The following is a 21203-nucleotide window of genomic DNA, read 5'->3' as shown; positions in this document are numbered from 1 at the left end:
TTCTTTCTCAAGTTGTTTTTTCTACTAGGGAGATGTTTTGCATTAGTTCACACACAGATAATGGGTTTCCTATTGCTTGCCTTCTCAATGGGTGGGGGAGAAGCTGGAGGGAGAATTGAACCCCAATTTGCTTTCAAAATGCTAAAAATATAGAAAAAAAAACTCCCATCCTCTCCTCTTGAGAGCTATTCAAATTCATGCAAGTTGCTTTAGGGAGGAAAGGAAAACCAACACATCCATCTTTGGTAGATAGAAAGCACAGACTCACTTTTATTATTTATTTTTAAACAAAAACCTGTACAAAAAAAGGAGCTTCTCTTGAATGCTCTTTGATTTTTATCAAAACCACAGTGTGGATGAATTCCTGTTCTCGGCCAAGGCCAAGCAAACGCTTGCTCCTTCCCTGGGTGAGTAAGAGCACGGTGGTGGGCCAGGCCCCGGAAGGGGAGGCCCCCCTGGACCAGCAGCCCCCTTGGTCCCTCTGGCATCAGCACCAGCTGCAGAGGGGCTGTCCTGTTTAGCATCCACGGACCACCCCTTCACATTAACTCCTCATTCCATCTCTCCTCCCCAGGCCCAGCTCCCTGCGAGATCCAGGGGAAGAGTGGGAACAGTGTCCCAAACCCCTGCTGCCCCGGCCCATCGAATCCATCCAGGGGACAGTGAGGCAGAGTCTCAGCCTTATTGGCTCCTCTTTGGGCCCAGTGCGCTTCATCCCTGCAAGTCCTCAGACCAAAGCTGTGGGCAGAGCCGAGCTCTCAATTCCAGGTCGAAGAACAAGTTCAGAGCTGCTTCCAGAACGGACACAACGGCCTCGCATCAGGGACCATCCTCACCCAAAAGGAATCTGGGGCCAGAGAAAAGGGGGGAACTCGGCAGCTGCGCCCTAAAGTCATGCTGAGCCTTGCCCCTTGCTCCAAAGGCCCAGGAAGCCGCCTGCTCTCCTGCCAGGCGGTCCAGCGGGGCTCCTTGGCTTCACTCCAGCCAGGAGCCTTTACTGAATCCCAGGAGCTGGTTCTGGTCAGAATCAAGCCACTGCCTCTAGGCCTCAACATGTCATGCATCGCCGCCTCATGGTCTGCACGGGAGGGTTAGGATCCACCTGGCAGAAGCAGCAAGAGTCAGAGGGGTACGGGGAGTTCCTGGGGCTCCCCCCCCCCAAAGCTGAAGCTGCTTCTCTTGACAGAGGAGATGGCTTCACAGGGTTGTTTGGTTCTGGCCAAGTTGGGAATCTTTTACTAACTGCATGAGGACTAACTTAAGACTTTGTTGAGGGAGAAAATAGATTTTCTGTTACTTAAAAAATTGAGATTAAAAAACAAAAAGCCTACCGGCTTCTATGTGGGAGACAGGATCCAGGTGGAAGGGAGGGGAAACGTTCTGGGGCTCCTCGTTTAGGCACCCTCAGTGACCGAAACCCAGGAAAAGCATTTTCCCCAAAGAAAACCTCCCCAAGAGGGGAGAAACTCCTCACTGACCTCAGAGTACAGGGGAGGCGGACGGTATCGGAACTCCTGGATGTAGGCAAAGAAGGGGCCCTCCAGGGCCCGGCTGCTCCCGGCCTCTTGGGGTGGAGGCGAGAGGCCTGACCCCGGCTCCTCAGATACCACTTCTGAGTACTCTGGGGGCGCTGAAACGGCACGGGGAGCCGGTGAGTGAACCTCATCCTTTCCCCCTGGCTCAGCTCTGCTCCCCGAGGGGGCCCTCCCACCCGCCAGCCGGCCTCTCCTGGGCCGGGGGACCCAGGTCACGGGCCTTCTTGTTCCACCCTCCCTGGTGCTCATTTTAAAGGGTGAGAAAACATGAACACAAAGTGAGGTGCCCCCCACAGGAGTCAGCAAAATGGGCAGAAAGAGGGACTGGGGAGCCCCTTCTCTGGAGCCCAGTTTCCCCACATCCCGGGGCTCCTCCCTCAGCATGGGGTTCAAGAGTTCACCTTCCGGCTGCTCCGGGAGGGTCATATGCAGCCAGTCTAGGCTGATGCTGAACTGGCTGCCCACACTGGATGTCCGGCTGCCAAAGGGATGCAGGGGGATGGTCCCGATGACAAGGGGCAGCTCTAGGAGCAATTTGGACGTGCCTGGGATATCCACACAGACCTGGGAAAGAGACAGGAGCAAAGCTGTTAGGGGCAAGGAAGGAGCGGGCCTTGGGCTCCACAGTGAGCTGATTGGGCCTCTCACTGAGGTCCTGTATACCCCCGGGGCTCCCTGCTCAGAGGCCACTTCCCTGGCCACCAGACCTCACTGCAATGACTAATTGCAATTACAGGACCATATAATAACCATGTTTTTCATGAGAAAGCCGAGACTCAGAAGGGAAAGGCTTCCTCCAAGGACTCCCGATGGTGGCCTCCCAGGACACTTGGGGTCAGAGCCCCAGGCCAGGGGCCAAGAGAACTCAGCTCCATCAAGTCTTAGCTCACTTCTTCTTGGACCTCAGTTTCCTCATCTGTCGGGTGGGAAGAACCCCTGCTCAGCTTCCTTCTCCAGGGTGTGTGAGAAGGGGGTCCAGTGATCTTTCAGGCCCTTTGCTTCATTCTATCCGAGGGCAGGGGCCGGGATGTATTTCCCCCCGCCATGCCCTTCCAGAAGGATTGGAACACAGGGCCCAGGCAGCCATCCGCCTCCCATTCTGTCAGCTCTAAATCTAGCTCCTGGGTACTCGCCTAGGCTCAGTTCCAAGGCACTCTAAAGGTGCAGCAATGAAGCAAGCTTATGGCAAGAAACCTCTTGTTGCCAAGAGTCTTAAGAGCCGGAAGGGATCTTAGTCCATTCCCCCCCCCCCCCCCCCTCGGGGAGAAGGTCCTCGTGATCGTGAGCTAGTTGAGCTGCCTGACTCCTGGGCAAATATCAAGATTACTCTACTGGGGGGTCCTACCTTTAGAGAATAATCCACGTGAAGGATCCGGCACTGCAGGATGGAAGGTCCCACAGGGGGAATCTTCAGGGCCCGCCCCTGCCATAGCTCCCGTTTCCCTGCCGGGACAGGATCCCCCACGATGCTTGCCACCACAGATCTCTTCTCCTTCCGGGATCCCCGGGCAACAAAGGTCTGGGTCTGGATAATGGCGGCCTTGGGCACAACGGGGCGGCTGGTGCCATTGTCTATCTCAGCAAAGACGGGGATGACCTCGCCTGGAGGGAGAGAATACATGATGGCATGGGGAAGGCCCGGCACTGTGGCTGTGCTGGCAATAGAACATCCCTGTCAGAGGGGCCTTTGGGGACCCCAGTCCCCAGTCCCCAGGGACTTCTACACTGCATCCAGTATCTAGTCTAGAACTGCTAAAGGCCAGCTCCTTCAGCCATCCTATCCACCTCTGGTCCCCTTGGCACAGTTAAAAACAAGAAAGACCAGCCTCCCTCTAGGCTTCCCCCTTCCATGCAGGTGAGCACACAGTGCCCCAGTTACCTGGGGTATAACCTTTCCTCTCAATCTTGGCTGTAATGGAAACTGGGCCTCGATTGCAGTACCAGGCCCGGGCCATCTTCTCTTTCACACCTGCCTGAGGTGCCTGTGAAAGGACAAATTCAAAATAAACGAGATTCTTCATAGGGAGGCTGCACCTGCCAAACGTCTGCAAGGGCTTGGGTGGGCACCCTCTCCTTGTACTTGTTGGGGTCACAGCCTGGGTGCTAGGTCCGAGGAAACTGGCCCTACAGGCAATGAGCTTACATTCAATGGAGAGGACAAGCTCTTCCAATGCCCAAAGACTTGGCACAGAGTAGGTTCTGGCTTTCCCATGAGGAGTAAGGCCTGGAGTTGGGATTTCAATGGCATCAAAGGGTGGAGATTTCTCCTACCAGATGCAGGGTAGCACAGATTCTAGCCATAGAAAGCTGTCAGGGGCATCGATGGGTGAGGGGAATTGCCCAGAGTCAGTATGGGTCAGGGATAAGGGCCGAGCCCAGGCCCTCTTGGTCACTCCTTTTTACCCATACTCCCATACTACCCATACTCCACATAGAGCATGTTGCCTTGGGACTTTCCAGAAGTCCTCTGAAAATCTTTCCCAAAGCCCTGTTCTGCCACTCTCCCTAGCTCAGTTTTAATGAAGATTTCCTCCCAGATCAGACATTCTAGGTGCATCCCATAAGGCAGAGACAGAATCACTCTTTCTGGCAGGTGAGGAAACTGAGGCTAAAGAAGCTCAGTGTCATTCAGGGAGTTTCCTCTATTTCCTCCCAGTCCTTCCCCTTAAAGACCTCCCCTTACATAGTTGGCTTAGTGTGGGGGACTTGGTAGAGCCAAGGATAAGAGCTAGGAATGGGGAGACGCATTAGACTAGCCCCCAAAGCTGGCACTGGGAGAGCTGGATGCTCCATAGCCTCTCAGAGGGTGAGGAGGGGGGTCTAGCATCAGGGACATAAGTGCTTGGATGGGATTCCTCTAGGGTGTCCCTGCCACTTGCCCACTGACATACCAGCAGGGCAGGAGTATTGATGTCGATGGGCTCAATGACGGTGAACTCTTTTTTGGCCCGCTTGGCTGTGCCCCAGGGTCTATGGAGTTTAGCTTTCACACAGTATCGAACACTCCCATGCTTCCCTTCAAATGAGGTCACCAAAGTCCTGGCAGGCAAAGAGAGGCAGGTAAGAATCTGGGGGTGGAAGTGGGAAAGAGCTTATAGGAAATTCCCGGACTCTGATCTACACCTGGCCAAGCATGAATGTACATGTGGGCTCTTGGGAAGGGGGGAGATTGGGGGAGCAGGAAAGCAGAGAGGAGATGGGGAGAGGATACAGAATGAAAGATGGGAGAAGGCAGCTAGGGAGACCGAGGGGGGCTGCGAGTGTACAGAGAAAGGCAGGGACAGTGAAAAGGGGAGTGAAGGGATGGAGAAGAAAGAGGCAGACCGGGAGACAGAAAGAGGGGAACATGGGAGAATATTAGGTGGTACCACCCAGAGGCCCAGGGTATTTTTAGTACCCACAGGGCAGGTCAGAGCGTTAGTCCCCGGGTCCCATCAAGAGGTGCCCAGCTCAGACACTTACGTGGGCAACTGGAAGCTGAAGGGAAACTCGTGCCTCCCGGGCTGTAAGGTAGTAGTGTCCCCAGAGTCTGCAAGGCAGAAGAAATGGGGGGTGCGGTGAGGTTTGTGATGGGGGCAGGGCGGGGGAATGAAGAGCAGGCTGAGACCTTATTAGGACCAACTCTTCCCCAGACAACAAAACTGGCCAGGGAGTGGTCGGCTCAGACTGGCAGGATCATCTTCGTTCCCACTTGAGGGGGGGGAAGAGTACAGAAGGGGAGCTGGCAGGGGGCAGGCTGTTCGAAGTGACCACACGGCCGCCGCACCAGTGCTCTTAAGACACTGCACACCCCACCCCCCACAACATCCCCGAGGTTCCGGGCACCGGGGCGGGTGGGGGGCCGTACCTGGGGCCAGTAGCGTGTCGCGGTGGTTCACCAGCTCCACCTGCTCACTGTAGCTCTGTGTGTAGGCAGTGCTGGAGCCGGCGCTACGGGATTCGGTCCAGTGCACCCGGGCGCAGCCTAGGGCGCGGAGGTGCAGGGATCCCACCCGCGCCGCGGCGGCCAGCTCCAACAGCACCATTCCGGACACGGCCTGGCCACCGCTGAAGGCGGGCTCGGGCTCGGGCCCGTCTAGTAAGACGGCGAAACGCTTCACTTTGTCGAAAATCATCACGGCGATAAACGATCAACAAGAAAGGGGCGGAGGCGAGACTCCAGGAAAAGAGGCCGAACAGAGGAGAGCGTCCCACTAAAGGCTCTTCTACCCAAGAGCGCCCGCAGCAGCTTTTATAGGCCATGGGGAGGGCTGAAAAGAGGTCTCCGACCAATCGCCATGCCATACAGCGAGCCCCTGAGGAAGCGCAGCCAATGGCGCGACGGAGGAGGCGTGGCTAACGGCGGGGCGCGGCGCCGAAGAAAAACAAACACGTGGGAGACCCATACGCTCCCACTGCCGGAGGTAGTAGGCTGTTACAGCAAATCCGCCTTCCTGAACTGTTGGGCGGGGCTCCGAGACCGCCTGGTTCTGGTTCTGAGAGGGACTCGTCTGTCCCCTCATCCAGGACCTCTGGTCTCCAGTAGCCTCCCCACCCCGATCTACGTATACCCAAACCACGGAAAGGTTCTTTGCGCCCAGCCTGCCCCTCCTTTGGCTCTAGGGAGCGCTGCCCGGGCAAAGTCCGGCAGGTTGATCCCGGGAGCCCGGGGCTGGAATTACCGTCTCACCTAAGGCGTGCATCCCTCGCCCCAGCCCCAGTCCAAGAATAACGATGCCAACATACTGCTCTACAGCCCTTTAGGACACGTCTCAACGGCCTTGAACCTCGTGTCCATCCTGAGACTGGGCTCTTTCCCCATTTTACGGAAGGAAAGCCGAAACTCGGAGGTGCTCAAGGAAGCATATGGTTTCTAGACACACAGTAATAAAGGGTTGGAAGAAGAATTTGAACCCAGGACTTCTGACCATTCTGCCCCCCAAACCCTAACACTTCTAATTCAATGCCCTCTTATAGGGAAAAGGAGTCCGGGGAAGAATTAAACAAGGTCACGCAGGGAAGGACACGGCGACATTGGAACCCAGAAGTCCCGAATCTCGAGTCTCGGGACTTTTATGGCACTTTTCAGTTCAGGGCCCCAAGCTAAACGCCTTGCAAACCTCGGGGCTGAACTTCTTTGCCCCATTTAATAAACTAATAGGGGTGGGCGGAGGTGGAAAGCGCTTCAAACAAAAGACAAAAGGCTTTAGACAAGCTATTTTCCATCCCGGAGGATCAGTTTACCCATCTATAGCAATAGATTGAACAGTGGTCCCCTACTTCCTCCTAGCTCTACATAGATTGTGGTGTTCGGGCTCTGCCCGTCTGTGATGAGTCCTCTCGGCTATGCCGCTCTCTGATTCTCTGGGTGCTAACAGAGGTCCAGGAGTCCTCCTTCCGCTCTGACATTCTCTGTTCTAAGGAAGGATTGGCACATCTCACTCAGCTAGGGGATCTGCCATCGCTACTGGTCCGACACCAAGTTTTCCCTGGCCCGGAGCTGAGCGGGTGGGAGATGGAACAGTTGGGCAGGGTTGGGAATTTCCCCACAGCCTAGAGCAGGAAAGGAAATGGTCAGAGACTCCTCCAAACTCCCCCCCCCCAAAAAAAAGCCACGGAGGAGCTGGTTGGTTTATTAACAAAGTGACTTTAGCCACACTTTGCCCAGCTAGCCCCCCCCCCCATTCCTCTTAAGCCCCTTCATCCCCTCCCCACCCCCCTAGGTCCAAGAACTCCCAGAAACCTGCCCATCCTAAAGCCGGGTTTCTACCTGCGGGAAATGGGAGTTTTCCTGGGCCTGGGGGTGGACAGAGGAGGCAGAGATCTTAACAGAGTTATCCAAACATGTCCCTCCCCCCTTGATAAAGAGGAGATCTATGGGGATTTTCCCTCCTCCCTAAGGACCGGGGATTCCTCACTGGAAAGGAAAAAAGGCAGCCTGGTTTGGCACGGGGAACTTCCAATCCCAGCTCTGTTACTTATTACCTTGTGACATTGGGCAAGCAAGTCCTTTTCCTTTCTGGAGTCTGTTTCCTTAGCTGTCAAATGACAGGGCTGGGCTAGATAGGCTAAGAACACCTCTGGCCAGCTTCCTTAGGCTGCTCCTAGAGAAACAGTATCTAGCGTACTAAGCACAGAGATAAAGAAATAACTAACTAACTGTTTATTTATGCTAAGGAAAGGGAATTGGGAAGATCTGAGCCACACTATGGGGCAGGGAGAGCCAGGGCTGGGATTCTCTCTCTCTCACAGAGTCTGAGAAGGAAGAGACCTTGGAGGCAATCTAGTCTCATCCCTACCAGAACAAGAACCATCTTTCCAGCCTCCTCCACGCAAGGCCTTCTGGGAGGGGGAATCTGCCAGTGCCTTAGCGAAGAAAGCACACACTTCACTCTTAGAGGCAGTTGGACCTTAGGTAAATCACTTAAGGAGCCTGAGCCCCAGTTTCCCTATCTGTAAAATCAGGGAGATGGAGCTGAAGACCTTAGAAGTCCCTTCTTTCCAGCTCTTCATCAATGAGCCTGCAAGTCTTTCTGGACCTTCTTCATTTCATTTTTTTCCCTAAACTCTTATCTTCTGTCTTTTTTTTTTAACCCTCACCTTCCACTTTAGAATCAATACTACCTGTGGTTTCAAGACAGAAGAGCAGTAAGGGCTAGACAATAGGGGTCAAGTGACTTGCCCTAGGTCACGCAACTGAGATGTGTGTCTGAGTCCATATTTGAACCCAGGACCTCCCCGTCTCTCAATCCATTGAGCTACGCAGATGCCCTCTGTCTTAGAATCAAGACAAGTATCAGTTCCAAGGCAGAAAGGTAGTAAGGGCTAGGCAACTAGGGTTTAATGAGCTAGGAAGTGTCTAAATCTAAATTTGAACCCAGGTCCTTGGGACTCTAGATCTGGCACTCTAACCACTGAGCCGTCTGTCTAGCTGCCCTCATGGGTTTTGTTTTGTGAGATTAAAATTAATATCTGATCACCCCAAGTATTATATTTTATAAGATTTATTAATAATCACAAAGTAGAGGAAAATAAAAGAACAAAAGTAAAAGCCTGAGTAAAGCAAGTTTTCCCAGTCAGGACTGGGAGAAAAGAGAGGGGCAGGGTCACACACAAACTTTTGTCTCCAGAAAGTAAGGACATACCCTGAGAAAGGAAGTGGGATGCTGGGGGAGAGAGTCCTGGGGTTCAACTTCTAATTAGGCAATTTTAATGCCAAGGGTTAGCCTAAAGGACTCAGACCTCTCTGGTGTTCTTTGCTGTCTGTGTCTGGAGTTCCAGGCTTTCATAGAATCCTGGAACTTGAGAGTGGGAAGGGAGCTCAGCGGTCAGCTCATCCATCCCATGCCCAGAAGGAAGTCGTGCTGTAAAATACTGGACAAGCTGCTGTCCAGGCTCAGCTTGAAATCCTCTCTGGGCCAGTCATTCCTCTGGGGCTGGGGGGCAGCCCTAACTGTTAGGACATTTCACTGAGCCATCAAGTCCAATTTGGTCTCTCTGGGACTCCCACCCACTGCGGCCAGAGAACAAAACTACTTTCTCTTCCCCAGCACGGGTGGGAGTGGGTGCTTCTGTTCCCTGTCCTTCTCCCCAACATCAGGCTGTCTGGGAGCAGGGAAGGGGGGAAGGAGGGGACGGCATTGCCAGGGACACAGATGGAGGTCCCGGGTGTGAGGCCAGAGGGCAGGGAGGCTCCCATCCCCAGGGAGTGGGGGCCCCAGCTGCTAGATCAGCCCAAGCAAGGCCAGCACTGGAGATGCAGACTTCCACCCACCCATCTAGCAGAGCAGGGAGCAGAATGTTCCCATCTTTCTAGAAGACTGGCACAGCGTTGTTTAAAGCTGGGACCCAGGACGAAACTCCTGACCTTGGGGTCCCCACCCATTATGAGTGGGGGGGCGTTTGTGCATAGGAGGAATGACCTAATGTACTTGTGAGAATGAGTGTGTAAGAGGAGGAAAAGAATGAGGAAAAGTGAGCGGAAGGAGAGGACTATGGGTACGGAATTCTGCACACCCCGGTAGATAGCTCCTCTCTTTCTCCTGCCTCTTCTCTGCCTCCTGGCTTCCTTCAAATTCTAGCTAAAAGTTCACCTTATCCAGTTTCCCCCCCAATGGAGTGCCTTCCCTCAGCTGATTAAAAAGCCCTCCTGTATCTTCTGTCTGAGAATGCACATGAGGACCAGCTCTAAGGCAGAAGAGTGGTAAGGGCTAGGCAATGGGGGTCAAGTGACCTGCCAGGGTCACACAGCTGAGAAGTGTCTGAGGCCACATTCGAACCCAGGACCTCCTGACTCCAGTCTGGCTCTCTATCCACAGTGTTACCTAGTGTCCCAACGGCTAATTATTTACGGTTTCTCCTGCATGGAAGTTGACTGTACATAGAGAGTCATTTGCATCTTGTCTCCCCCATTAGACTGGGAGCTCCTTGAGGGCAGGGATTTGTCTTCTGGCTCTTTGCACCCCTAGAGCTTGGCACACAGTAGGCGCTTCATGAATGTTGACTGACAAATTGATGATCAGTTCTGGGAAGGGGAGGGAGGGGATCTTCCCTCTGGAGCAGAGGGAACACTTCTGTGGAAAATTGTAATGACGTGTAATTGGGAAAATAAAATCTCTTTACCCCAAACCCTAAAATTCTAAAAATGACAAAATTACAAAGAAATGCTGATGGGGGAAGGGTGCCCTGCGTTTTATTTTCATTCTTTCTCACAATGGCTGGTTGGGCGAGAGGCGAACGGATTTGGAAATCAAGATGATGTAAACGTGTGTGTACGTGCGTGTGTACAGAAAGACTAAAGACTGGGCATGAGAGGGAGGGAGAGAGAGAGAGAGAGAGAGAGAGAGAGAGAGAGAGAGAGAGAGAGAGAGAGAGAGAAGCTGAAAGGGTGGCTTGGAGTCATCAGAGGGCTCTGAGTTCAAAATCCCAGCTCTGGCAATGACTTCCTGTATGGTTTCAGCCCTGTCAGCAGGCTTGGCTTTGAGTAAGCACTTCTGCTCTCTGGGCTTCATTTCCTCATTTTGGGGGAGATAGCCTGGAGGTAAAGAGCCAGGCCTGGAGTCAGGGGACCTCCTTACTAGGATTTTGCCACCCATAACCTATGTGACAAATTCTCTGGCAACTTACTTTTCCTCTCTGCTGCACCTCAGTTATCTCATCTGTAAATTGGGAGGACTAAGTTAGATGGTCTTTGAGGTCCTTAGGCTAAGACCCACCTTTTATTATCCCTCACCTTCCATCTTAGAATCAATACTATGAATTGGGTCTAAGGCAGAAGAGTGGTAAGGGCTAGGCAATGGGGGTCAAATGACTTACCCAGGGTCATCCAGCTAGGAAGTATAGCTAAATTTGAACCCAGGACCTCCTGTGCCTAGGCCTGGCTCTCAATCCATTGAGACACACAGCTTTCAAAGAGCTGGAGTAAAGAAGACCTGAGTTTAAATGAGACACTAGCTGTGTGACTCTGGGCAAGTCACTTCACCTCTTTTGCCTCAGTTTCCTTCTCTGTAAGATGGAGATAATATAGTACTTCCCCCTTCAGGGGAGACCATATTTGCGGAGTACGTGGCACCTAGGAGGTGCTCTAGAAATGTTAGCTATAATAATGACGACAACGACAACGTTGAGGACGTCTCCCCTCTGAAGGGCTCTCTCTTGGGCTGGCAGTCTGGCATCTCTTTCTTCCAGAGGACCTGGAGGCTCCAAGCTAAGCTCCCTCCGAGATCTGAAGGCAGATGCTCCCTCCAAAGTTTGTCCAAAGAGGTCTCCCCCAGTAGCCTTTCCTCCTCGGGCATCCCTGCCCTCTGCGCCAGGAGGGGTCCAGGCACCAGTTTGGTGGGCTGTCTGGTGAGTGACCTGCCAGTCCCAGTGGCCCCTCTCTCCTCTGCCTCTCCTCAGGAAGCCGGCTGGAGGGTGGGCAGTGTTTAGGCTCAGCTGATCTCTTCCCCCAGAGCCAGAGCCAGAGCCAGCTCCTGCTGTGGGGGTGGCAGAGGGCCATGTCCTCTCCTGGAGGCTGGGGCCAGGCTTGACGGAGCAGGGGCCGGGGTGAGGGTGAGATCACACTGTACTTTCAGGGAACATGCGTGAAGGAGCTTCAAGTAATAAACATGCCCCAGGTCCAAGAGAGGCGGGGACCCCACTAGGACCTCCTTCCCAGGGGTTCTAGGAACGGCTAAGACTTCTCCCCCAGAGAGGATGGAGAAGGGGCAGCAGACTCGAATCTAGCTCCGACCTTCTCCCCCACCAGGGGCTCTCCTCATTCTACCAGCCTGTCTCTCTGTAGTGCCAGCAGTGCTGCGTTCTCATCACCCACAAAGCTAGCTTTCTTTCTCTGGACCTCAGCTTCCTTCTCTGTAAAATGGGCGAGGGGAGCACTCTCTGAATGCAATGATTTCTCTGGCCAGGGGTGAAGATTAGGGAGGGCTGGCCCCGACCAAGGGCCAAGGAAGGAAGGAGGCCGGGCCGGCATCTCCTGGGGGCGCTGGCCTGGGAGGGGCGGGTCCACTCTCAGAAAGGCGCCCAGAGCTCGCGCCCTGTTTCTGCGTTCTTGACTCCTGCCTGCCTGCCTGCCTGCCCGCCTGAGCTCTGGCCAGGCATCCCGGAGGTGCGGAAAAGTACAGCCCGGGCCGGTCCCTTCCCGACCCCACCCTTCCTCACACCGGGACACCTAGTCACAAGTTCAGGGCTGGCTCCTGCCCAGGACACTGAGGTCAGACGCGGACCTCCGCCGGCCGCCCTCCCCGACACCTGGAATAGATAGATTGTGCGTCTGCAGCGCCATCTAGTGGGCGAACAAGGAAGGGGCTGCGGGAAGCCCCCAGGATGGACTACAAAGTATACAGAGTTAATGAGCAATAGGCAAAGTGAATACAAAATAACCTGCTTAGTATGGACCGCTGCGCGGAACCTGGGGAATTCCGGGCAGCGTTTTAGGAAAGAAAGTGTCCCCCTCCTGGGAGCCGAGAAAACTCTCATCAGGCGAAGCCCCAGGGAGGAATCTAGTTCCCTGAAGGGGAAAGAAAGGCCCAAAGGGAAGGGGGTAATCAGGGAGGAGGTCTTCCTGGAGGAGGTAGAAATAGCACTGAGCTCCAATTTAAAGCGGAGTTTCTCAACTAGTGTGTGTGTGTGGGGGGGGGGGAGTGGGGGCTCAAGAGTGTGTTGGATCCCACTGGCAGTCTCAGAGGCCTCAGAAAGCCTCAGGATTCCTCTTCTAAATAATCTTGGCAACTGCATTAAAAAAAAATGAGTCCCCTGATTCAAAGGATGGTTAGGAATTCAATGGGAGAAGAGAGGAGTCACAGAATAGTGAAAGTGGAAGGGCTCTTAGAACCCAGAGTGTCAGAGCTGGAAGAGACCTTAGAACAGAGAATGTCAGATCTGGGAGGGAGCTTAGAACAGAGAATGTCAAAGCTTGGAAGGAGCTTAGAACAGGGAATGTCAGAGCTGGGAGGGAGCTTAGAACAGAGAATGTCAGAGCTGGGAGGGAGCTTAGAACAGGGAATGTCAGAGCTGGGAGGGAGCTTAGAACAGAGAATGTCAGAGCTGGGAGAGAGCTTAGAAGAATGTCAGAGCTGGGAGAGAGCTTAGAACAGAGTGTCAGAGTTGGGAGAGAGCTTAGAACAGAGAATGTCAGAGCTGGGAAGGATCTTAGAACAGAGAATGTCAGAGCTTGGAAGGAGCTTAGAACAGGGAATGTCAGAGCTGGGAGAGAGCTTAGAACAGAGAATGTCAGAGCTGGGAGGAATCTTAGAACAGATTGTCAGAGCTGGGAGGGATCTTAGAACAGAATGTCAGAGCTGGGAGGGCCCTTAGAACAGAGGATGTCAGAGATGGGAGAGACTTTAGATCACAGAGTGTCAGGGCTGGGAGGGCTCTTAAGGACACAGAATGTCTATGGAACCTCAGAAGCCCTCCATGCAGACATGCCCAAGAGGTTGCCCTAGGCCCCTTTCTTCCCTCTTCTCTTCCTAGATAATCTTTGTAGCTGAGCCCCAGGTCTCCCTGACCTCTCCAGCCGTTTCCACCTGGATGTCCTAGCATCCCAAAGCTGTAGCCTCAGGTGCCCAGCCAGTTATCCTTCCCCTCCATCTGCTCCCCTGTCACCAGTTCCCAGGACCTGGCTGATCTCCTTATCTGGAGCCCTCAGCAGCCTGCACTGGGTGACTTCCGGGAAGGAGGAGCTCAAGCCAGCTCCAGGCAGCTCATTTCCTTTCTGGGCAGAAAGGGCTCTTCTGTACCCCTTCCAGGGGTGCTTTGAGCTCTGCTGGCTGCGGTTGAGCAGGACAAGCGTGACATTTGTTCTCTCCATAGGAGAACCCTTCGGATGCTTCGGACCAGAGCTCATACTTCTTTGGCTAAACATGGGCTATTCCTCTAGCTGCACCCAGGGTCATTATGAGGATCAAATGAAATATTTGTAAACCGCTTAGCACAGTGCCCAGCACATAGTAGGTGCTTGTTTCCTTCCTCCCTTCCCCCTCCCAGGCTCATTGTGAGTCTTGTGAATAGGGAAGGGAATGAGCATTTGTGAAGCACCAACTATGCACTGTGTTCTTCGCAACTATCTCTTTTTGTATAAATGGAGATTTCGAGCCTTTGGACTCCATCCCCCAGAAGTCCCTTAGGCTCAGAATCTCCATTTATATAATTTGATTAATTCTCCCAACACAGGGGAGGTAGGTGCTATCATTAGCCCCATTTCACACTTGAGGAAACTGAGGCAAACAGGGTTAAGTGGCTTGCTTGTGCAGGGTCACACAGATAGTACCTTTCTAAGGCTAGATTTGAACTCAGGTCTTCCTGACTCCACAGTGTCATCTAGTCACCTTAATGAATATCCAGCAAACATTGTCTATAGTCTTCCAAATATTTAAGGGGGTTAGGGGGAATGGAATTGATCTGTGAGGCTGCCTCTAGTTCTGTCTACATACATTATGTTGCCTCTGCTCTGCATATAGGAGGTGCTTAATGAACACCTGATGAATGAACAAACAGACCTGCATCCCTCGAGGGGGAAGGAGCATCCCTGCGGGGACCTTTGAAGTGGAGCTGCCAGATCCCTGCCCTGGATACTCCATCCCTGGCCCACGCCTGGTCTGCTAGCTCCGGATAGGGCTGATAGGACAATGTTGAGAGCCACCCAGGTCAAGTTGCCCAGAGCTTCCTCCACAAAGGGTCCTCACCAGACCCAGCTGGTTTTAAAATGCTCTTGATGGGCAGCTGGGTGGCTCAGTGGCTAGAGCACCAAGTCTAGAGATAGGAGGACCCAGGTTCAAATCTGACCTCAGACACTTCCTAGCTGTGTGACCCTGGGCAAGTCACTTAACCCCCATTACCCTTACCCTTACCACTCTCCTGCCTTGGAACCAATAAACAGTATTGATCCCAAGACAGAAGGTAACAGTTTAAAAAGAAAAGAAAAAAGAGAAAAGGAAAGCAAAGACAAGAAAAGAAAAGCACCCCAGGAATTCTGTCCTTTCCCCCTGCCTGGGACTTCTCTGTCCTAAAAGCTTTGCCAGTTGTTTCCCACCTGCCTGGAACATTTGCTTCCATCCTTCCGAATTACAGGCAGTATAGAGGCGAGAAATTCCAGGCTGGAAGGGACATCAGGGGTCATCTACTTCAACCCTTTCATTTTACAGATGAGGAAACTGAAGCTAGACAGGGGAAGCTAACTCCTCAAGGTCTTACTGTAAGAAGTAGGGACAAGATTTGAACCCAGGTCTTCTGGTTCAGCATTCTTCCCTTGTGATGCTTCCTTCAGAAAGACTCTGGGAGAACAAACCTTGGGAGCTGGGATGGGGTAGGTGGGGCTGAAGGACCATGGAGACCCTCCACTTGAAAGCTTTCATTGTATGAGAGGGGAAGGGACTTGTCCAAGATCATACAGCCAGTCAGTTCACTGGCTTCCCCTGTCTATTTTATGAATCCAACCTCTTGCCTTTTCAGCAGGCAGGTCCCAAGCTGGCACAAACTCTGGGGTAAATATTTACCCATGGGCCAAAGCGCTCTATCTTCACACCTGGATGCCTGAGGCCTTTTCAGTTTGCTTTCCTGTGTGTAAATGGGTCCTGGGTGTACCAGCAGCCTCCCCATTATAGAAGGGCTTGGATGGGAGGGACACATGGAATGAGGAGGACAAGGCCTTCAACAGGGTTGAGGGAGTCGGTGTAGGGACAGTAGGACAGTCAGGATTAGGGCCAGAGGAGGTCCAGGATCATAGACTGACACTAGAAGGCACCTTAAGGGCTAGTTGGTCCAACTCCCTCATTTAATTTTATTTTTTAATTTTATTATTTATTCATTTTATATTTTATTTTAAGAACCCTCAGTTTCTGCCTTAGTAACAACTCTAAGATAAAAAGACAAGGGCTAGGCAAACTGGGTTAAGTGACTTGTCCAGGATCATACTGCTAGGAAGTGTCTGAGGTCAGATTTGAACCCAGGGCTTTCCCACTCCAGCAGGACTGACTGAGCCACTTAGATGCCCTCATTCCCTCATTTTACATAGGAGGAAACTGAGGCCTAGATCAGTTAAGGGACTAGTCCACATATAGAGCCAGGCCCTTTAGATTCTAAATCTAGATACTCTCTCCATTGCACCACATTGCCTTCCTTCTAACTGTAATCATTAGACTGGAAGCTCCTTAGGGACTGGAACTATCTTTTCTTTGTAGTCCAGCTCTTAGCACCATGCCTGGCACATCAAAAGTTTATAACAAATACTTAGAGATTCATTGTGGCAGCTGGCATTGTGACAGCACACAATTCTTTTCCTACTCTGACCTCAGTCTCCCTGTCTGTTGTAGAGCAGATGAAATCCTGGGTTTGGGATCAGAAGATCTGAATCTGCCAGTTTAGTTACATGACTTTGGAAAAGTAATTTTAAAGTCTCTGGTTCTCAGTTGGCTCATCTGCAAAAGAAGCAGGCTAGGGAGCAGCTAGATGACTCACAGGATGGAGTGCCAAGCCTAGGCTCAAATCTGAATTCAGCCACTTCCTAGCTGTGTGACCTTGGTCAAGTCACTTAACCCCCATTGCCTATCCCTTACTGCTCTTCTGTCTTGGAACCAATACTGTATTAATTCTAAGATACAAGGCAAGAGTTTAACAAATATAAATAAGTAAAATGTAACTATCTCTATTTTATTACATGTTTATTTATTTTGTTAAATGTTTCCCAGTTACTTTTAAATCTGGTTCTGGAGGGTTGTGGGCCTGTAGGCTGTGTGTTTACTACCCTGTTCGATGCCATAAATTATCCTGCATGTACTTATCTGTTTACATGTAAGCTCCTGGAGGACAGGGATCAGTTCATTTCCTTTCATCTTGGGATTCCCAGCATTTAACTGGTACAAATGTTTATAGGACCAGATTGGGGGCTCACTGCTTTTCTAAGTTTATCTCCAAGCCCTTCTCACCTTCATCCTTTCCTTTTCTCCTGGTCCTTCCCTTCTGCCTACAAATAACCCTAAGCTCCTCCTCCTCCAACAACAACCACAACAACCACCACCACCACAACCACAACAACCACTTTACTTGAACCAGTCCTAATACTCTCTAAGGCTATTGGGCCTTTTTACTCCTTTTCTGGCCAAAATCTTAGACAGTCATCTCATACTTACTCTTCCTAGCTGTGTGCCCTTGGGCAAGCCACTTAACCCTGTTTATCTCAGTTTCCCTCATCTGTCAAATGAGTTGAGAAAGGAACCTCTGCTCCCTGCTGGTCCTCCTCCTACTTGTCCTTTTCAGCTACCTCTAAGTCACTCTAACTGGAAATAGCATAGAATAAGAGAGGCTGGAAGGGGCAGTTGGGTGGCTCAGTGGACTGAGAGCCAGGCCTAGAGACAGGAGGTCCTGGGTTCAAATCTGATCTCAGACACTTCTCAGCTATGTGACCCTGGGCAAGTCACTTGACCCCCATTGCCTAGCGCTTACTGCTCTTCTGCCTTGGAACAGATACACAGTATGATTCTAAGGCAGAAGGTGAGGGCTTTAATAATAATACCAACAGGGAATGCTGGCTGACTCCCAAATCTAATGCTGATCTCTTCCCTCAGCTTCAGTTCTGGCTAACAGCTACCTGCTGCTCATTTCTATCTGGATATCCCATTAGCATATCAAACATACCATGTCTGAAATGAAATTTATTATCCTCCTTCCTAAACCTGTCCACTTCCCCAAACTGATATTTTTTGAGGCAGCCAAGAGGCTCAGTGGCTAGAGGGTTGAGCTTGGAATCAGGAAGACCTGAGTTCAAATCCAGTCTCAGGCACTTACTAGCTGTGTGACTCTGGCAAGTCACTTCACACTGTTTGCTTCTGTTTCCTCAACTGAAAATTGGGCACCTAGCTCCCAGGATTGTTGTAAAGATTAAATGAGATCGTTGTAAAGCTCTTAGTTCAGATCCTGGTATACAGGAGGTCCCTAATGAATGCTTATTCCTTGCCCCTTCCCCTCCCATTTCCTTTGTGGTCCTTGTTCAGTCTGACTCTTCCTGACCCCATTTGGGGTTTTCTGGGCAGAGATACCGGAGTGCTTGGCCATTTCCAGCACAATCTTCCCAGTTCTATAAATTCTGGCTGCCCAATAGCTGTCATTGGGATCTTCTCAACAGTCACAGCTCTTCTGCCATCATTTCTCAGGAGAAAGGGAGCAGCTAGCTCTACCAACTGCCCCAAAGAAGGCGGCCAGCCTCACCAGCCTCGCTGAAAGGCCAAGGCCCCTGAAGGAGGGCCAGGAGGCAGCCTGTGCCAAGCAGGACACTACCCCATGATCTCCATTCTCTTGGAGAGGATGCAGGACTCTGAGCCCAAGAACTTGGGGAACAGCAGAGCTCCCTCCCCCCAAACCATCATCATCATCAGCCCAATGTTTGCCCAGCCCCCACTGAGGTGGACACTGCTCATTGCAGAGCCCCCAAGAGCCAGCTTAGACAGAGAAGCCCCAAGACTGGCAGCACTCCCCAGACCACAAGTCCTGAAAGCCATCCAGGGAAGGATGATGGAGAAGGGAGCAGCCATTCCTAGCAAGGGCCACATAGTAGACACTTGATAAATAACAGTAAAAGCAAACTGAAAGGGAGGGTGGGCCAGCTGAGGTCTATTTCTCGGAAGAGAAGAGGAAGTGTATGAAACAAAACTAGGGAAACTGAGGCCCATTTTCAGAGGGCTGGCTTTCCTGCCCTGTACATAAAGTCAAACCACTACTACTACCACCTTGGCCATCAGCTCCCCCTGGGCCCTGATGGAGGCAGCCCAGGGCCCTGAGCCCAAGAACCTTGGCAAGAATGAGACTTCTAGCCCAGGGTCCAAGCCCCAGAAAAGAGAGATTTTTTGTCACCAAAGTTATCGATGCTTGTCCGATGGTTCGGCGTTGGAAACTGTTATGATTTCATCAGAGGAAATGACATTATAGTAGAAGCATCACCATCTCATTTGCTACTACACCCTGAGCATCATGGGACTTCTCCATTTGACTTGCAGCCCAAACTTTTCATATGTATCATCTCTGCCATTCAGATATGAAGGACACTGGTTTACTTTTCTATTTTTATTCCTGTAGCTTGGCAAAGCGCTTTCTACTTAATAAGCAATTAATGAATAAATACTTTATTCATTCACTCACAGAGCAACCTGGGTTGATGCCAGGCCACCTCACCAAGACTATACAGCAATAGTTTCCATGAGTCCTCTTGCCTCAGGTCTCTGGTCCACATAATAGCTGCCAATATGAGAAAGTAGGTACTAAATCTGACCTGTGTCACTCCCTGGCTCAACCATCTTCAGTGGCTCCCTACTACCCCTTTGTAAAAATATAAGAACGCTTGACTTTGACATTTAAAACCCTTTTCACACTGACTCAAGTCTACCTTTCCAGACTTGTTTCTTATTACTCCTTTTCCCCATACCCTAGGGTAAATGTTAGCTATTCTATTAATAGCTAATAATAGCTATTCAAAACTCCCAGAAAATTGGCTGCTTGCTGATTCCTCGACTCAGCATTCCGGGTTCAGACTAGATGCCTTAGGGCAGGCAATTCTCCATGCCTGAATGCACACATAGTAGACACTTGATAAATTACAGTAAAAGCACACTGAAAGGGAGGGTGAGCCAGCTGAGGCCCATTTCTAGGAAGGGAAGAGGAGGTGAATTTTCAGAAAAATGAAACAAACTAGGGAAACTGAGGCCCATTCTCAGAGATCTAGTTTCACAAACATGGGAGGATTAAGTCCATTTTGGGGGCCAAGAAGATGGAGACCTAGAACAGCCGTGCTTGCTTCCTCCAGCTAGGAGCCCTCAGTGTGGCTCGGGGCAGGGCTTACCTCGGGGAAGCAGCTGTCTTCGCCTTCGGAGGAAGCTCTGGTAGGCTGAGTAGTCGTGGTACACTGCGTTCACACCCACGCTGCGACTATCCAGCCAGTGCACGAAGGCGGCCCCCCTGGCGGCCACGTCCAGGCCCTTCACCCGCTGGGGTCGGCTCAGCTCCAGCACCAAGAGGCCTCTCAGCAGCTCCCCACCGTGATAGATGCCCGGCCTCAGCTCCAGCCGGAAGCTGCGGATTGCGCTGGGCCCCATGCCGAGGTGTCGTCGGAGGGCAGCCAGGGCGGGGAGCAGCGCCTCGCTGGCAGCCTGGCCTGGGAGCTGGGGGTGGGACGACTGCCGCTCTGGGCAGGGGCTGGGGGTGGGGGTGAGGTTGGAAGGGGGTTCCCTGTTCACGTCTGGGAGTCCTGAGCCCCAGGGGCAGGGAGGGATGGGGGAATGGAGGACCAACGGCTCCTCTGGGCCCTTGACTTGGCCTCTTGCTCAGCTTGGAGGGGCAGCCGCAGGGTGGCAGGGAGGTCCTGCTGGGAGGTTTGGGCTCCTGCTCTGGCTCTATAAGACGCCCGCAGCTCCCCTGCTAGAAGCAGAACTCTGCTGGGGCCCCTAAGTGGCCCGAGGCCACACCTTGTCGGCAAGCCCCGCCCAAGGGCATACACCCTCCCAGCCTCTGAGCCGGAAGGTTCCCACCCTCGGGGCTGGAAATTCCGCCCTGCTGGCCTTGGCCGTATGTGCCCTGAGGCTCTGGGAAGTGGGGATTCCCAGCTTTGGGAAAGGTGCCTTGTAACTGGCCAGGCCGTGGAAAATGAACTGCCAGGGAGAGCGTGTAGGCAGGAAGACCCACTTGGAGAACTGTCCAGGCAGGGGAAAGAGAGAAGAACACACTTGTTATAGCCCACGACGGGTTATGGCGTTCATCCATCCATCCATCCATCCATCCATCCATCCATCCATCCTTCCTTCCATTTATCTATGTCTAATTATCTACCTAGCTTCCTTACTTTCATTTTCTTCCTCTTTTCCACCCTCTTTTTCTCTCTCTCCTTTCCTTCCCTTCCTTTTCTTCCTTTTTTCTCTCTCCTTTCCCTTCCTTTCTCTCTCCTTTTTCTTTCTCTCCTTCCTTCCATTCCTTCTTTCTTCCTCCTCTTCTTTCTCTCCTTTCCTTTCTTGCTTTTTCTCTCTCCTTTCCCTTTCTTCCCTCCTTTTTCTCCTTCCTTTCTTTTTTTCTTCCTCTCCTTCCTTCCATTCCTTTTCTCTCTTCCTCCTTTCCTTTCTTCCTTTTTCTCCCTCCTTTCCCTTCCTTCCTCTCTCCTTTCCTTTTCTTTCCTTCCTTTTTTTCTTTCTTCCTCTCCTTCCATTCCTTCTTTCTCTC

General features: G+C 52.0%; 1 protein-coding gene across 2 annotated transcripts; it reads right to left on the bottom strand.

The window, feature by feature from the left end:
• Nucleotides 1-241: 241 nt before the first annotated feature.
• Nucleotides 242-20462, bottom strand: ARRDC2 (arrestin domain containing 2). 2 transcript variants are annotated; one of them, XM_056822114.1, is made up of 8 exons: nt 19837-20462; nt 4998-5064; nt 4427-4574; nt 3415-3517; nt 2881-3137; nt 1937-2099; nt 1479-1630; nt 242-1102 (listed from the first exon to the last, which is right to left on the bottom strand). In XM_056822114.1, exons 1-8 carry the CDS (start codon nt 20087-20089, stop codon nt 1049-1051), a joined length of 1197 nt encoding a protein of 398 aa, XP_056678092.1. In that variant the 5' UTR covers nt 20090-20462; the 3' UTR covers nt 242-1048. The 2 variants fall into 2 exon arrangements, with proteins under 2 accessions (XP_056678092.1, XP_001362402.1); XM_001362365.4 differs by lacking the exon at nt 19837-20462 and adding an exon at nt 5383-5757.
• Between the last annotated feature and the right edge of the window lie 741 nt (nt 20463-21203).

This window comes from Monodelphis domestica, chromosome 3, assembly GCF_027887165.1.
Source record: "Monodelphis domestica isolate mMonDom1 chromosome 3, mMonDom1.pri, whole genome shotgun sequence".
Classification (NCBI taxonomy): Eukaryota; Metazoa; Chordata; class Mammalia; order Didelphimorphia; family Didelphidae; genus Monodelphis; species Monodelphis domestica.
This window is presented reverse-complemented; position numbering and strand designations above follow the sequence as displayed.

Bases quoted from the DNA above. Each gene is read 5' to 3' on its own strand.
- ARRDC2 (XM_001362365.4), bottom strand. From the start codon at position 5,650: ATGATTTTCGACAAAGTGAAGCGTTTCGCCGTCTTACTAGACGGGCCC. The intron at 3,138-3,414 runs GTAACTGGGGCA...CTCTCCCTCCAG, and splicing joins GAGGAAAGGTTATACCCCAG to GCGAGGTCATCCCCGTCTTT. The intron at 1,631-1,936 runs GTGAACTCTTGA...GTGCCGTTTCAG, and splicing joins CCTCCCGGAGCAGCCGGAAG to CGCCCCCAGAGTACTCAGAA.